Below are 18748 nucleotides of genomic sequence, written 5' to 3'. Positions count from 1 at the left end.
TAAAATAAAACCTTTATGGTGAAATCATCACTTTTTTCTGCATGATTTAAACTTAGTTTTTAATGATCACACTGTGCAGCACGTGACAAACATTGGGTAGAATATACACCAACCAGCTATAACATTAAATGAATGATTGATGAATACAAATGAATAATTATCTCAGTACAATGTTACTTGTCAAAGAACAGCGAGTGCCTGAAGTTGATGTGTTGGAAGCAGAAAAAATAGATGCGAGCAACTTAAAGGATCTGCTGCGAAAGCCTAGGTGCCAGATACCACAGAATATTTTCAAAGGCATGGGTGCTGATGGTGGTGTGGAGGGACTGGGGGGTTGTGGGTGGTGGTGTTGATTGAGGATCATTCTAAGGGCTTGTGACTGCATGACAAAGGCCCTAAAATGTTAAACAGATTTTTTTTCCAATATTAAATTATAATCATAAACACCTTAATTAATAGATTACTTTTTGCCAAACAAGAAAACTTAAGTTTTTAATAAAATTAATTAAACATCGAGAGCCTTTGTATTGCCCCCAGTGATACCTCTGCTGAGTTCTATTTACATAAGTGTTCGTCTGCCCTAAAACCAGGCACAACCAGTACCTGCTAGCAGTAAACTGTTAAGCATCATGTCTTATTTGTATGGAAAAATCTGGTTGCCAAACATGGATTGAAATAAAACTAAGACAGGGATAGAACAGAATGGGGGGGGGGGGGGGGGGGGGGTGTTTCCATTCAATAAATTACAGCATTAAATTACATTTAAACAGTAAAATATAGCCACCAGCACTTTTCTTATAGAGTATAAGTCTTGCATCAAATATTGAATTGCACTGTATGCACAGTGTTTTATTTTCAAGGTTGGCGTGGCCTGGGGTGGTGGGACCTAATGTAATATCTTTTCATGAAACTTAAAATCAGTCGCAGCACCCCTGTTTAGGCCTTGTGGAGTCCATGACTTGGTGAGTCAGAGCTGCACAAGGGGGACACAGTATTAGGCAATATCAGGTTTTAATGTTATGGCTGATCAGTGTATGTTATAGTTACAATGATAATTTCACTTGGTATCTTACAGGTGTATTTTGTTGATATGCCCAGTTTATGTCCATTTTATCAGCTCCACTTACCACATAGAAGCACTTTGTAGTTCTACAATTACTGACCGTAGTCCTTCTGTTTCTCTGCATATCTTTTTAACCTGCTTTCACCCTGTTCTTTAATGGTCAGGACCACCACAGAGCAGTGGTGGATCATTCTCAGCACTGCAGTGACAATGACATGGTGGTGGTGTGTTAGTGTGTGTTGTGCTGGTATGAGTGGATCAGACACAGCAGCACATTTTTAAATACCGTGTCCACTCACTGTCCACTCTGTTAGACACTCCTACCTAGTTGGTCCACCTTGTAGATGTAAAGTCATCTGCCATTTGAGTTGGTCATCTTCTAGACCTTCATCGGTGGTCACAGGACGCTGCCCACAAGGCGCTGTTCGCCTGATGTTTTTCGTTGGTGGACTATTCTCAGTCCAGCAGTGACAGTGAGGTGTTTAAAAACTGACCATTGAAAAACAGCATGAAAGGGGGCAAACAAAGCATGCAGAGAAACAGATGGACTACAGTCAGTAATTGTAGAACTACAAAGTGCTTCTATATGGTAAGTGGAGCTACCATATAGACCATATAGCTACCATATCATGGACAGTGTGTAGAAACAAGGAGGTGGTTTTAATGTTATGGCTGATCGGTGTATGTACTCTTATTTTAACTATTTAACTATTATACACACACATGCATTGACTGCACCTACATATTTTGAGTAAAGCTATTTTTCCATGCACAAGAATATTAAACTCACAGCTATGCTGCAGTGCCTGATAAATCGCTATGTCACTACCAAGCCTGTAATAAAACTAGGCTAAAATGATCTGCCAGGCAAGTCACCAAGTCAAGAGGGGTTATTTGGTGGTTCCTTTTCTTCTGGTGAAAGATGTGCTATAGTCGTAGTATATCTACAGTCTGCATCTTATATGGCAGGTGTACCTAATGAAAGGACCAATAGGTTTTGGTGAAAGGCAGCATATTTAATGGCATATTATAACTACTAAATCATTCTAAATACAAGTTCATTTTCTTTCCAAGCAAGCTGTATTAACACTGTCCTCCACAGACGTACCCACAGCCCCCTGACGCTCCACAAATATTCATTTCTCCTCCCGATTAATATGCATGTGCAATACTGCTGTGCTACTGAAATACCGCAGTGTAACACTGTTGTGTTTGTGTTTTGTAGTGACCAAACCGGCCTGCACCTTTAACGGAGTGGAATACCATGATGGTGACATGTTTAGGATGGATGCCTGCCGTTTCTGCCGCTGCCACGGTGGCGTATCGGCGTGTTTTACGGCTCAGTGTGGCATCCTTCACTGTGAACGTTACTATGTACCAGAGGGAGAGTGCTGCCCTGTCTGTGAAGGTGACCATCATCACAAATCTATCATAGTGCTTAAAGGCACACTTCATCAAAATTTGCTAACGTAATTAAGAATGAATGTAATGGTGCATACATGTCACATTGGGAATACTGTAATTAAGAGTTAATGAACCGGTGAATAAGTAAATATGACCGGGTCACCCACACTCGGGATGTCTCAGTCGGATGTCTTCAGATCACTGGGTGGATCAGTTGTGATGTCTTACTGAAACTGTTTTTCTACCTTATATGAAATTTGCAGATACGTTTCTGTTAGTAAGATTTAACCTATACAGTAATAAGTAATATTTTTCATCATTTCAAACGTAGGCAGTTCATGTATAGCAACAAGACAGCAACAGCTTCAGCTAGGATATTAATTACAGGAGGTGGGAGGAGCAACAGTGTTGCTTGAATAAAAGTGGAAGTAAAATAATTCCTGTTCCCATAATGCATTGCCATTACTAACATTTACAGTATCATTCTTTTTGTGCTTTCACTTCTTTAGCAAGCATACTCACTAGTTAGCCAGCTACCAATACTAGTCACCATATACTGAGCCATGAGCATTTATTATTTAGCTCAGTTTTAGAATGTACCGATCAGCCATAACATTAAAACCACCTCCTTGTTTCTACACTCACTGTCTATTTTATCAGCTCTACTTACCATATTGAAGCACTTTGTAGTTCTACAATTACTGACTGTAGTCTATCTGTTTCTTTGCATACTTTTTTAGCCTGCTTTCATGCTGTTCTTCAGTGGTCAGGACCCCCACAGGACCACCACAGAGCAGGTATTATTTAGGTGGTGGATCATTCTCAGCACTGCAGTGACACTGACATGGTGGTGGTGTGTTAGTGTGTGTTGTGCTGGTATGAGTGGATCAGACACAGCAGCACTGCTGGAGTTTTTAAATACTGTGTCCACTCACTGTCCATGCTATTAGACACTCCTACCTAGTTGGTCCACCTTGTAGATTTAAGTCAAGACAATCACTCATCTATTGCTGCTGTTTGAGTTGGTCGTCTTCTAGATGTTCATCAGTGGTCACAGGACGCTGCCCACGGGGTGTTGTTGGCTGGATATATTTTGGTTGGTGGACTATTCTCAGTCCAGCCGTGACAGTGAGATGTTTAAAAACTCCATCAGCGCTGCTGTGTCTGATCCACTCATACCAGCACAACACACACTAACACACCACCACCATGTCAGTGTCACTGCAGTGCTGAGAATGACCCACCACCCAAATAATACCTACTCTGTAGCTGTAGGGAGTCCTGACCATTGAAGAACAGCATGAGAGGGGGCTAACAAAGCATGCAGAGAAACAGATAGACTACAGTCAGTAATTGTAGAACTACAAAGTGCTTCTATATGGTAAGTGGAGCTGATAAAATAAACAGTGAGTGTAGAAACAAGAAGGTGGTTTTATTGTTATGGCTGATCGGTGTTTGTTTTGTTTTCCCTGATTGTGGCTAAAGTAGAATCTCCACAGGACTTTCTTTAATTTAGCTTCATTTATACAATAGGTTAAATTTAACCTGTTGTCAATTGCACGACTGTGAATTTGAACCCTAAATCCCAGCAGCAGTGGGCTAACGTAATTTAGCCTGAGAGCCCACCAGAGTAAATACAATTGTTTAATCCCATGGTGCATTTGTCTTGCCAGGTTTAAATGTGGTTAAATATTTTAAAGTGAATGTGAAGTGAATGCTGCACTGGAACTGGAGACCTTGGTTCGATCCGCACTTCAGGTCCATGTGTGTTTGAACTTTAGCACATTATGGGTGTGTTCAAAAACCTAGGGAGCTGCCTTGCTGTCTTACTGTCTACATAGGCAGGTGCCTAAGTAGAGATGATCGTAATAAGTCATTGCCTTATAAGTAAGGTTATTCGAACACACTACTTAGACAGCGATTTCATCAGTCGTCGCTAACTAAGCTAACATCATTAGCCACATGCCATTCAAACCCAATGGGATGAGGTGGCACAACGTGCTAGCATGTAAACTAACATCTCCCTCTGTGTACCGAAAACGGTTAAATTCGCTGACGAACCCGAATTTGCAAATAAATGACACTTGTACACGTTTATTCAAATTAAAAATCAATAATAATTTATTTACGTTTAAAAATAACTCAATTTCTACGCATCATCCGGCATTGTCTTTAATTTTTCTGTGAGAAAAGTTGTGCCGCAATGGATGATGGGATTGCCTTCAACGCTAAGGCAGCATCGGATGCTCCCTCGTCCTTGAGTCAAAATAGCATTGAAATTTTAAGATAGCTTACTAGTGAGCATATTAAGGCATCTAGGATTTCGAACAGCCTACTTCTCGGGAGCGCTCGTAGGATGATGTAAAATATTGTCTATGTAGAGAGCTCACTAGGTTTTCGAACACACCGTCTGTTTGTCTGTGTGGGTTTCTTCTGTGTACTTGGGTTATTACTTATCTACCAGACACAAGCAGAGGATCAACTGGATACTCTACATGTCCTCAAGTTTAAGAGAATAAATAACCCCAAGCAGTATAAGTGACATTATATAGAATAATCAGTGTGCAATCATTGCTCTATTTTATTTAATTCATAAAACAATAACATGAAACTGAAATCAGATACAGCTCAGTCAAGTCTGCACTGTTAGCACACACAGCCAGGTAGAGCATGATCAAAGTAAGTCCGCCCTACCTGTAACATGTTATTAACAACAACAGCCATTTAACCAGCCCTGATCCACCAGCTCCATAAATAATAGGCTGCATTTGTGTGAGGAGATTGTGATGGACCCACATGCAATTATATACTAAGCATCTAAAAAACATCAAATTATTTCTACCATTTTTTTAGTTCTAAGTCTACAGAAAGAAAATGAACATATCAAATTTATTCATTGTAATCTGGGCTCACTTATCAATAGTAAAACACACGCACCTACATTCACAGAATGATAATGAAGAGTCTGGCCCAGGGGCTTTTTGCATGTTCTATTTATTGTCTGGTTTAAATTGATTTAGATGATGATTTTGCAAGCAAGAATGCTAATAACCACTTGCACCGCTGGAACAAACTGGTAGCACAATTAAATGAATTATTACAGGATTGTCCTTAAATAAAAATTAGGTGCATTATGAAATACATTACTGAGCATGAGGGAGGACCCTGTTAGCTCACCTTGGCAACGGAACATGACAAATTCTTTGCATAATTTTATTCTCCCAATTAAACAAGCATTCTGGGTTAATTAGTTCAGGGAACTGCATGTTGTTTTACTTCGTAGACGACCAGTATTAGTGTGCCTGGAAGCGTGTCATTTCAATTGCTTTGTGCCTCTCTTGGGTACACCTTCATCACACCATATTACTGTCCGCTATTACCTCCATACCTTTAGCTGATAGCATTCATTTTATCAGATGTTTTCAAGTGGAAATGAGTTTTCTAATGGTTTTATAGCTCTGTGCTTAATTAACATAAAGTTTCCATTACATTATGAGCAATGTTAGCCCAGTGAATTTCACTGCAATGTCATTTACAAGTAACCTGTTGAGGCAAGTGAAGGGTTTTATTTTTATTCTCGTGTAAAGCAGTTAAAGTTTCAGAAATGTAGATAGTCCCTATGCACTAGTGCCTGTGCCTGATCAAATTACCTGTTGTCCTGATTAAAGTAAAATAAAATCTTCGCCAACTTGACAATCTAATGCTTGTTGACCAAGAATTATTTTATAAGCTTTTTATTGTACCTATTTTTAGTTTTACTAATAAATGTATATATGCACTTGGCTAATTACATAGTCATTTATCTTTTTCCATAGTTCAGTAACCAGCATAATTAGCTGCAAGTCAATCCTGTAGATTAACTCAAGTGTGTCATATAACTGCACTGCATTTTTTTCCCTTGTCTCTCACTTCTACACTGGATTTATATTAGTGTTCTTGTACTTGATTGAGGAAATGAAGAGTGAGAAAACAAGCCCTTGTGATTTAGATTTTTGGAAATGTCAAAACCATTTATGGTAAAATCAAATAAATAAATAAATAGTTCAAAACCACTTGGATAGGCTTTTAAATATTAGTTAATCATTAAAGTGTAAAAGTTGTATTTCTCTATTTAAACAGACTTACCAAACACTTCAGTCAAACGTTTAATTGGTGGTGGAAAGGTGCACATTTGAGAATGATTACTATTATAGCTTCACAATTATAATCCAATGCCATCTTTTATTTCCATTAATATAAAAGCATTCGAATCCTTGAAAATCACAGATCTTTCTCAAGTTTATTTATCTCTAAATGTCAAGCTGTAAATAAATAAATATCAGCTAGCCAACATGCATGAGCTTCTTGCTAAGTTAGGATGCATCAGAGATTTAGGTTACAAACTAATGGCATCATTGGTATGGTACTGATTTGATTAATTTCAGCTGTATGTGGTTTGGGAAGCAGCCAAACTGGTGGATGTTGTGGTTTTATTTCAAGCACCCCTGTAACCTATTATTGTGGGATGGTAGGGTGATATGAAGACATTAGGACATTAAAAAGTGGACCATTTTGCTATTTTAAAGGCACCACTAAACAATACTCCCATGTTCAGCCCTACATTCCTCTGCTTGTTTCTCTGTATGTAATAGTTGACATGACTTAATTAATTTCTTTATTATCTCTTTGCAGATCCTATCTTCCCTGCGTTAAATTTTGCCGGCTGCTATGTGAATGGCCAGATTCTGGCTCACGGGGAACACTGGCGAGAGGACGACTGTACCTTCTGTCAGTGTGTAAGCGGAGAGGCCCGCTGTGTAGCTGCTGCCTGCGGCCATAGCTGCCTTCACCCAGTGACTGTACCTGGGGAGTGCTGCCCTGTTTGTGAAGGTAAGGACACAAAGTGTGTGTTGGGGTTTTTTTTTTCCTATCCTTTCAGCTTTTCCAGATTTCATTGTTCCTAATGTACTTGTTTGTAGGTCAGTGTGGCCACGTGTGAACATATGTGGGTCTTCATCTGTGAGCCATGTTAATGTTCCTCTAGGCCAAAAGACTCAGGTTGGACCTGGGATAATTAATACCCACCTAAATTTAGTTACATATCCTAAAGGTCTGTACCAGGCAAACGGATCATTTATTTCTCTCTGTGCTTTCCCTGTAATGATGCAACAATATGTTCTGGTTACTACATAGCATGTGAATACCACATTATTACCGCCGATCTATATCAGTGATTGTGCTGCATGCCTGAGGCGTTACACATGGTCACACTGTAACAATCTTCTTTAGCTGCTGAGTGACAGCCAAAAACAGGAGCTTTGTATTTTTAGAGCAAAAAAATGAACTTCCATCAGGCAGATTTGGGTTTAGATATAAAGCCAGACATTTCGGAATGCTTTTTAAATAAGGAGTATGTTTTAGATATTTTTATTCCATACAGGCAGTAAGATTCCGGAGATACCAATAAACATAAGGCAGATGCAGGTGACAGATAAGTGACAGCTATAACATGATAAATCTCTTCTGTATTGGCTAGACCAGAGTCACAAAAATATATTCTCTCAGGTCAAGCTGGAGAATATAGATTTAATATCAGAGTAACGTTGCTTGAATACTCAGCGGCTGCACTTCTACTTATTCTCTGCACATTTACTCTAGCTCAGTGTGATTCCAATGACTGACTACGCTTAGATTTTACTTAGGGCTGGATATGATAGTATAAACATGAATGATGTATGATGGTGGCCAAATTAATGTGAACACTGGTTCTTAGTTGGATGTTTAACGACATTCTTTGCATAAAACTGGACATACAGCCATGAAACACTACATTTACATTTTCTGCATTTAGCAGACGCTCTTATCCAGAGCGACTTACAGAAGTGCTTCCATAGTAAACATTTCATTTCTCAAGTTTTAGTAAACAGTCGAAGAACACAAATCTGCTGAAACCTGGTAGAACCAAAGTGGGGTTTTTTTGTGGAAATGGAAAAATTTTTTAGTAAATAAGTACAAGTCAGCTTAAGTGCTTAGTAAAAAGGTGGGTTTTTAATTGTCAAAAGACAGCAAGAGACTCGGATGTTCGGACAGACAGAGGAAGTTCATTCCACCACTTGGGTGCTAGAACAGAGAAGAGCCTTGATGCTTGTCTTCCTTTAGTCCTGGGTGGAGGATCAAGTCGAGCGAGACTAGTGGCTCGGAGGTTGCGTGGTACAGAGCGGGGTTTGATTAGACCTCGAAGGTAGCTTGGGGCTGGTCCATTTTTGGCTTTGTAGGCGAGCATCAGTGTTTTAAACTGAATGCGTGCAGCTACAGGAAGCCAGTGAAGAGAACGCAGCAGTGGGGTGATGTGGCAGTGTTTGGTTAAAAACCAGCCCAAGGACACTAAGAGTAGAAAGAGTCATACTGAGGGACCTGAGTGACTTTCAAAGGATGACACAATCCGAACAATCCAGGTGGTCAAAAATCTTACCTGGTCATTTTAAGTGCTGTTATAGAAACATCCAGGATCAATAACTACTCAGCTCCAAGCAGTAGTCTTTGGTTTCAGCATTATGGTCAAGTTTCATACTTATTCTGAACTTTTTTGGAGAGCTTTATTGATTTGGATTTGGTCATACCAGACACAAGCTGGTGTGGTTTGATATTGTATCACACAGTACTGTTTCACCTTCGGTGTTTTTATTAAAAGTTCGGTCTCATCTAGGAATTGTGTCTGTAGTTTTTCTTCTCTTTTTAATGTACTGACCGAAGCTTTATTGGTCTTGTATCCTGTTCCAGACCTGTGCTTCTCTATGATTAGATCTCAAACTCATTTTAGTTCCAACTTGGTTCCAACATAATTACTGAGCTTATAAAGAGTGTGATATTTATCATTTTAGAGCCCATTAATCTTTTTTATATTTGAGTAAAAGTTTCATTCTTAAATATTTTAAATAATACTTTATAAATGTGGTGTCTTGCAAAGCTGTTTCATCATTTTTATAATAATAAACTGATGCTGATGTGCCAGGAGATTAAGTATTTCTTTCTTAATTGCTATATTCCTGTTGCACACCTTTAAGCCAAAATATTTCAACATTATTTTTTAAATCAAATATATACAGGGGTTGGACAAAATAACTGAAACACCTGTCATTTTAGTGTGGGAGGTTTCATGGCTAAATTGGACCAGTCTGGTGGCCAATCTTCATTAATTGCACATTGCACCAGTAAGAGCAGAGTGTGAAGGTTCAATTAGCAGGGTAAGAGCACAGTTTTGCTCAAAATATTGCAATGCACACAACATTATGGGTGACATACCAGAGTTCAAAAGAGGACAAATTGTTGGTGCACGTCTTGCTGGCGCATCTGTGACCAAGACAGCAAGTCTTTGTGATGTATCAAGAGCCACGGTATCCAGGGTAATGTCAGCATACCACCAAGAAGGACAAACCACATCCAACAGGATTAACTGTGGATGCAAGAGGAAGCTGTCTGAAAGGGATGTTCGGGTGCTAACCTGGATTGTATCCAAAAAACATAAAACCACGGCTGCCCAAATCACGGCAGAATTAAATGTGCACCTCAACTCTCCTGTTTCCACCAGAACTGTCCGTCAGGAGCTCCACAGGGTCAATATACACGGCCGGGCTGCTATAGCCAAACCTTTGGTCACTCGTGCCAATGCCAAACGTGGGTTTCAATGGTGCAAGGAGCGCAAATCTTGGGCTGTGGACAATGTGAAACATGTATTGTTCTCTGATGAGTCTACCTTTACTGTTTTCCCCACATCCGGGAGAGTTACGGTGTGGAGAAGCCCCAAAGAAGCGTACCACCCAGACTGTTGCATGCCCAGAGTGAAGCATGGGGGTGGATCAGTGATGGTTTGGGCTGCCATATCATGGCATTCCCTTGGCCCAATACTTGTGCTAGATTGCCGCGTCACTGCCAAGGACTACCGAACCATTCTGGAGGACCATGTGCATCCAATGGCGGTGCCGTGTATCAGGATGACAATGCACCAATACACACAGCAAGACTGGTGAAAGATTGGTTTGATGAACATGAAAGTGAAGTTGAACATCTCCCATGGCCTGCACAGTCACCAGATCTAAATATTATTGAGCCACTTTGGGGTGTTTTGGAGAAGCGAGTCAGGAAACGTTTTCCTCCACCACGCTGTATTGGCCGCAAAAGGAGGCCCTACACCATACTAATACATTATTGTGGTCTAAAACCAGGTGTTTCAGTTATTTTGTCCAACCCCTGTATATTAGGGTTGTCGAAGTTATTAACGCATTAACGCAATCTCAATTTAACGTGATTTAAAAAATTAGTGCCGTTAACGCAAATTTTATTTGGCCCTGCGAGTCATCCGTAGTTCATGTTGAGACTTGACCGTGTGGTCTGACTGGTAGAACCAACGTTTTAATGTCGGACTTGCCACCGTTTGTTTCATTTGCAGTTTGTTAACATAATGTAACCGAGCGTCGTAGTGATGCACTCGCTTAATAAAGAAATAAATACACGCTATATTCACAAATTGTCGGGAGCAGAACACTTTATTAACTTCTTCTGTTACGGTACCGAATAGCGGACAGCGTCATTACGTTAGCCAAGCACGCTACTCCATGAACTATGGAAGCCCCAAAGGGTCAAAACACACTCACTTCGTGTAGAAACGTCCATCAAACCATTGTCACGATACAACCACAGCAAAGTCTGTTCTCTGATGGAGAAATTTTAACCTACAATCTGACATATAGACGAAGTCAAGGGTCTCTGCTGGATAGTATTACTGCCTAGTATGTGAGTGAATAAAACTCCCTTACAGTTTTCTCTTGTACCAGCAGTTTTTAACATACAGTGTATCACAAAAGTGAGTACACCCCTCACATTTCTGCAAATATTTCATTATATCTTTTCATGGGACAACACTATAGACATGAAACTTGGATATAACTTAGATAGCAGTGTAGATTTACTGTCTTCTGAAAATAACTCAACACACAGCCATTAATGTCTAAATAGCTGGCAACATAAGTGAGTACACCCCACAGTGAACATGTCCAAATTGTGCCCAAAGTGTCAATATTTTGTGTGACCACCATTATTATCCAGCACTGCCTTAACACTCCTGGGCATGGAATTCACCAGAGCTGCACAGGTTGCTACTGGAATCCTCTTCCACTCCTCCATGATGACATCACGGAGCTGGTGGATGTTAGACACCTTGAACTCCTCCACCTTCCACTTGAGGATGCGCCACAGGTGCTCAATTGGGTTTAGTCCATCACCTTTACCTTCAGCTTCCTCAGCAAGGCAGTTGTCATCTTGGAGGTTGTGTTGTGTATATACAGTGTATCACAAAAGTGAGTACACCCCTCACATTTCTGCAAATATTTCATTATATCTTTTCATGGGACAACACTATAGACATAAAACTTGGATATAACTTAGAGTAGTCAGTGTACAACTTGTATAGCAGTGTAGATTTACTGTCTTCTGAAAATAACTCAACACACAGCCATTAATGTCTAAATGGCTGGCAACATAAGTGAGTACACCCCACAGTGAACATGTCCAAATTGTGCCCAAAGTGTCAATATTTTGTGTGACCACCATTATTATCCAGCACTGCCTTAACCCTCCTGGGCATGGAATTCACCAGAGCTGCACAGGTTGCTACTGGAATCCTCTTCCACTCCTCCATGATGACATCACGGAGCTGGTGGATGTTAGACACCTTGAACTCCTCCACCTTCCACTTGAGGATGCGCCACAGGTGCTCAATTGGGTTTAGTCCATCACCTTTACCTTCAGCTTCCTCAGCAAGGCAGTTGTCATCTTGGAGGTTGTGTTTGGGGTCGTTATCCTGTTGGAAAACTGCCATGAGGCCCAGTTTTCGAAGGGAGGGGATCATGCTCTGTTTCAGAATGTCACAGTACATGTTGGAATTCATGTTTCCCTCAATGAACTGCAGCTCCCCAGTGCCGGCAACACTCATGCAGCCCAAGACCATGATGCTACCACCACCATGCTTGACTGTAGGCAAGATACAGTTGTCTTGGTACTTCTCACCAGGGCGCCGCCACACATGCTGGACACCATCTGAGCCAAACAAGTTTATCTTGGTCTCGTCAGACCACAGGGCATTCCAGTAATCCATGTTCTTGGACTGCTTGTCTTCAGCAAACTGTTTGCGGGCTTTCTTGTGCGTCAGCTTCCTTCTGGGATGACGACCATGCAGACCGAGTTGATGCAGTGTGCGGCGTATGGTCTGAGCACTGACAGGCTGACCTCCCACGTCTTCAACCTCTGCAGCAATGCTGGCAGCACTCATGTGTCTATTTTTTAAAGCCAACCTCTGGATATGACGCCGAACACGTGGACTCAACTTCTTTGGTCGACCCTGGCGAAGCCTGTTCCGAGTGGAACCTGTCCTGGAAAACCGCTGTATGACCTTGGCCACCATGCTGTAGCTCAGTTTCAGGGTGTTAGCAATCTTCTTATAGCCCAGGCCATCTTTGTGGAGAGCAACAATTCTATTTCTCACATCCTCAGAGAGTTCTTTGCCATGAGGTGCCATGTTGAATATCCAGTGGCCAGCATGAGAGAATTGTACCCAAAACACCAAATTTAACAGCCCTGCTCCCCATTTACACCTGGGACCTTGACACATGACACCAGGGAGGGACAACGACACATTTGGGCACAATTTGGACATGTTCACTGTGGGGTGTACTCACTTATGTTGCCAGCCATTTAGACATTAATGGCTGTGTGTTGAGTTATTTTCAGAAGACAGTAAATCTACACTGCTATACAAGCTGTACACTGACTACTCTAAGTTATATCCAAGTTTCATGTCTATAGTGTTGTCCCATGAAAAGATATAATTAAATATTTGCAGAAATGTGAGGGGTGTACTCACTTTTGTGATACACTGTATATATAAATTAACAGTGGCCCTAAAACACCATCAAAGACCTCTCATTTTTTGTAGCTTAACTTTTGCAGTACTTTAGCACAGTGAGCTATTAAACACAATAGCTAATTTCTTAAGCAAAATGCAAATTCTTTAACATAATTGCTTTATCACACAAGATCAGCGTACAATACACTTGTGCCAATTGTTTTATAATATTGCGGGTGGTACTTGTCATAAAAGCAGCAATAACAAAGCCCATCCATTTAGAGAGAAGAAATTTAAGATGGCAAATTCTTTCTAGCAACAACAGTTTGCTTAACCAGACTAATGATTAAACATCGATGGTCAGTTACCAGTTAAAAGAATTCTTAAACAACGATAGTCAGGTTGTGTCCCAACCTCTTTGAAGTGGGTTATATCCTGCTCCTCTGGTTTTTTTTTTCCCCACAGACATCACCTTAGAATAACTGGTTACTCTAATTCAATGTGATTGAGTGCTGTGCAAAACAAGGGCTTTGAAATCTACTATTATATCCTACCCTGGAAAGTTTGGGGGTAGTTTGTTGTTTTGCACAATTATTTTTGTGCTATTTTTTTCAGATTTGACACAATGGCAATTAACTTTTTTTAGGAAAGTTAAGGCTTTAATATTTAATAATATTTACTAATATTATTGATCGGTGGTTTATTTTAACCTCATCCATCAACAGCTGCTTAGTTAAACCTGATTAAAAGTCCTGCTCCTGCATAAATATCCCTGGGCAGTTATCAGACAGTTGCTGCTCTTGCTGCCGTCTTCCAATTAAATTCAACACATTTCTGTACAAATCAATACATCACAAGGAAAGACCTGCAAATGACGATGACGCTCTGAGCACACGTCAGAGAGATCTCTTTTCGTTAGCAGCCCTCCATTATAATCAGGATGCGAAGGGTCCGATTCACCTTAGCCTGGTTGTTTTCCAGAACTAAAGGAAAGGAGATGAGAGGAGATGGACAAAATAAGAAGAGGCAGTAGCATGGCCGCGAGCCTCCTCTCTCATGAGCGTGGGTAGCTCTGACTCTCTTTTAAAACCCACTTTTCAATTAATCTTTTATGTGGTTGTCTATGTGGGAAGCTAATAGAAATGTGGGTCTTACTGACTATAAAGTGTGAATTCACGTTTACTGTAGGTACGTGCACGCACACACAGATCTGCACAGCCTGATTGGCAAACAGCTCATTCCTCACTCCATACCTAGAATACTTGAAATGCATTTGAATCTATTCCTCCATACAGCTTTCTGGCTGGCCCTCTCTCTCCGACTGAACCGGACTATCTTACTGTCTGGCTCAGATCAAAGAACGTCAGCCTGGCTTCTCATCACTCTGTTCTGCGGAAGGTTAGGAAGATCCATCATGCTTTGCGCTGTGCGACAGAGCTTGCCCGCTCGAGCCCAGCCGCCGCGGCTCGGTAATTGATGCGAGCGCGCTACCCTATATTTCGCCGTAAGACAATGTGTATTTGGGTAGGTCTTGTGTGTGGAGCCGCGCTAAAGACAGCTGTTTAAATAATGATAACCCTGAGTGCATTTAAAGAGTATATTCTCAGCTCCAGGCTCAGACCTGGCCACTCACATTTCTAAAAAAGCTTTCTTACTGAAAAACGGTGTATTGATTTTGTTGGGAGTTTGCCGTATTAGGTTACCTGTGTATTGAACGTACCGTGCTACTCCGCGCCCTCCCGACCTGCCTGTTCATTTATTTTATCCAAATGGAGGGAAAAATAGTATGTGTTCATTGAAATTCCAGAAGGATGCCGTTTGCTCTTAGCTTAAGTACATGCAGGCCTCCCATTTGTGGCCCCCATTACAGCACGGGGTAGTGGGAAATCAGCCGAATTGTCCGGCTGTATGCAATGCCCGCTGTCTCCCTAGACAGATGTCTTTAAAAATAGCCATACCTATTGGCAAGGACAAGAAAATACTTTGTCCAGTCCATTCACTCATTTAAACAAAGTGTGGCTGTGCATGATGGTGGTTACATTGCCATTAAGCTACAATAGCTGCCAGATCTGTACATAAGCCGGAGAGAAGGAACAGCAAGGAAAATGATAGGCTACTGAAAAGTGCATTCACAAAGGCCCCGCAGTATCTGACTAAAGGTGTGTTTATGTCCGTTTCTATTTCACAGTCACGCTTTTAGAGCGAGTATAAAGCTTGAAATTATTAGCTTTGATTTTGTTGAAGCACCTATAATTCAAGAGGAAACTGTGCTTGGATTACAAATGCTTATTCACAAACAGTTGGCTGTGTAGTTTTGTCTGTGTGCACAATATAAAATATACTCATATTGTGCTAAAATATATAATACACTAGAAGAGACTTTTCTGGTAATGTCAGAGGTATTGTAAGTACTTTTATTACAAGTACCAAACATTCTTTTGTGTTTTGTTTTACCCTTTTACCTTGATTATTTTTTTCAGTGCTACTTTGTGGTTACTTTCAGTAATATACCAAATAAGAATACACATATTCTTAATAAATAGGGCGGCACGGTGGGTAGCACTCGCCTCACAGCAAGAAGGTCCTGGGTTCGATCCCCAGGTGGGGCGGTCCGGGTTCTTTCTGTGTTCTCCCCGTGTCCGCGTGGGTTTCCTCCGGGTGCTCCGGTTTCCTCCCACAGTCCAAAGACATGCAAGTGAGGTGAATTGGAGATACAAAATTGTCCATGACTATGTTCTATATAACCTTGTGTGAACTGATGAACCTTGTGTAATGAGTAACTACCGTTCCTGTCATGAATGTAACCAAAGTGTAAAACATGACGTTAAAATCCTAATAAACAAACAAATCTTAATAAATATTTGTTAAGAAAAGCCATACACTTTAAAAACCCTTAATATTCATTTATTCATTCATTTAATTCATTCCCTGTTCTTTTTACCACCGCTTTATCCTAGTCAGGGTTACAGTGGGTCTGATTCATTAGGCAAAAGGCAGAAAACACTCCAGACAAATCTCCAGTCCATCACAGGAACACACAATTGGCCTGGCTGCATCTCTTTGGACTTCGGAGGAAACCGGAGTACCCGGAGGAAACCCACACAGGCACACAAAGTTTGTTTGTTTGTTTGGATTTTAACGTCATGTTTTACACTTTGGTTACATTCATGACAGGAACAATAGTTACTCATTACACAGTTACATCCAACACAGTCATGGACAATTTTGTATCTCCAATTCACCTCACTTGCATGTCTTTGGACTGTGGGAGGAAACTGGAGCACCCGGAGGAAACCCAACATGCAGAGAACATGCAGACTCCACACAGAAAGGACCCGGATCGCCCCACCTGGATATCGAACCTGGATATTGCTGTGAGGTGACAGTGCTACCCACTTAGCCACCGTGCCGCCCAGCACAGAAAGAACATGCAAAATCCATACAGAAACTAGATCACACAACAACTGAGGAATTAGGAGTCCACGATGCACACTATTCACCAAGAAGCACTGGAATACACCAGAAGGAGTTTAGATAGGATTGGAAAGGATTGGCTGCCTGTCTGGTTTTTAACCAACCTAAACACTGCCACATCACCCCACTGCTGCGTTCTCTTCACTGGCTTCCTGTAGCTGCACGCATCCAGTTTAAAACACTGATGCTCGCCTACAAAGCCAAAAATGGACCAGCCCCAAGCTACCTTCGAGGTCTAATCAAACCCCGCTCTGTACCACGCAACCTCCGAGCCACTAGTCTCGCTCGACTTGATCCTCCACCCAGGACTCGAGGAAGACAAGCATCAAGGCTCTTCTATGTGCTGGCAACTTAAGTGGTGGAACGAGCTTCCCCTTTCTGCCCGAGTCTCTTGCTGTCTTTAAAAAAACGATTAAAAACCCACCTCTTTACCAAGCACTTAAGCTGACTTGTACTCACTTACTAACGCTCTTATTCATTTCTTTTAGCAGATGTGTGTTCTCGGACTGTTGTCTACTTAAACTAGAGTAAGGTAATGTTTACTATAGAAGCACTTCTGTAAGTCGCTCAGGATAAGAGCGTCTGCTAAATGCCGGAAATGTAAATGGATAGGCCCACAGAGTTCTGGGATCTGTATTTCTGTAATCTGCCCTTAGTGTTTTTCTTTCAGAAGGACTTGCATTTTTGTTTCGATTAAATTGGTAAGAGGTAAAGACTACTGATCATCATGAAGTACTACTATGCAGTGGCGATTTCTCTAAGACTGCAAGGGAAGCTAAATGGTCAAATATGTACAGTTCTGTTAACATTTCATTGACTACAAATGCGTTAGAACACGTTCATCTCGAAGAATCAGCTACTTATCACAAATCGACTGACTCGATTTTGTTAACTCCCTTAGCCTCAATGCATTTGCCCGCAGAAGCTGAGCGTCTATTCACTTCTATGGGGCTGCATGGAAGGGTTTTTTTCATTGCTTCGAAACTCGCCGGTCATTGGATAAATGCCACGATTTTGTCCCGGACGCTGAGCGTCTCTGGGGGTGAATGGAGTTGTGGGCGGGTCTGGACGCGGAGCTTCCGCAAGATGATTGGAGGATCAGTCGAAAGGCTGAATCCTGTCTGATTGACAGCTATTTTGAGATCTGCACCTTCACTTAATCACTGGGAGCTTCAGTCCCATCGCGGATTTTGCGAGTGAAGTCGAAAGACAAACTGTAACCCATTTCTTGGTATTTGCTTGGTGAAATTACTTGACCATTTCCATTGTTCATTGTGTAAATAAAACACACTCATAGTATTTGTTTCAATTTAACATAATTTCAACATTTCCTTGTTCGAGTTTAATATCGTTTAGTTAGTTCGTTCAATCAATCATTCATACCGTTGGCTAGGTTGGAGTGAACAAGGTGCACACGATGGCAGACAATGCTAATATTGTCGACCTGATTTTGGCAAAGCCATTTGATAGTCTTCCTTATGAGGAGAAAGTTAGAATTAAATAGCAGGGCCGATCAACACCTAAGATTGATTTGCAAAAAGTAGGGAAAGGTAACAGGTCTTTTCAGCTCTCCTGGTATGACAAAGTTAGCTGGCTGACTGGAAGTGCTGTGACAAAGAAAATGTACTGTTGTACATTTTCTTGAAAAGGAACGGAGGGCAGAATTTATGTATAAATAAATTGACACATTTTATGATGTAAGCCGACAATGAGCTTCCCCACTTTGAAAGACCAGCCGCCGACGCTGCTACTATGGTACAGACAGCACCAGGGAGCATAGAGCAGAATGTGAACAAATTGTATAATTAATTTGTTTATAATGTTAAATTAAGATTGTTTAGGAAAAAAAGTATTGAATGTCTAAATTAGCATTTAACTAGCAATTAACTTTATACCTGTTTACATGAAATTTTCAGATTAATCAAACTCTT

The 18748-nt window shown here is 41.0% G+C and overlaps 1 protein-coding gene across 1 annotated transcript in view; it reads left to right on the top strand.

Moving 5' to 3' along the window:
- The window catches only part of crim1 (cysteine rich transmembrane BMP regulator 1 (chordin-like)), a 149652-nt gene that overhangs the window by 99235 nt on the left and 31669 nt on the right, over positions 1-18748 (top strand). The window contains exons 6-7 of the mRNA XM_063006926.1: positions 2289-2471; positions 7139-7336. Coding sequence (XP_062862996.1) covers positions 2289-2471; positions 7139-7336 — 381 coding nt within the window. The remainder of the gene's footprint in view (positions 1-2288; positions 2472-7138; positions 7337-18748) is intronic.

Source organism: Trichomycterus rosablanca, chromosome 13 (assembly GCF_030014385.1).
Source record: "Trichomycterus rosablanca isolate fTriRos1 chromosome 13, fTriRos1.hap1, whole genome shotgun sequence".
Taxonomy (NCBI): domain Eukaryota; kingdom Metazoa; phylum Chordata; class Actinopteri; order Siluriformes; family Trichomycteridae; genus Trichomycterus; species Trichomycterus rosablanca.
This window is presented reverse-complemented; position numbering and strand designations above follow the sequence as displayed.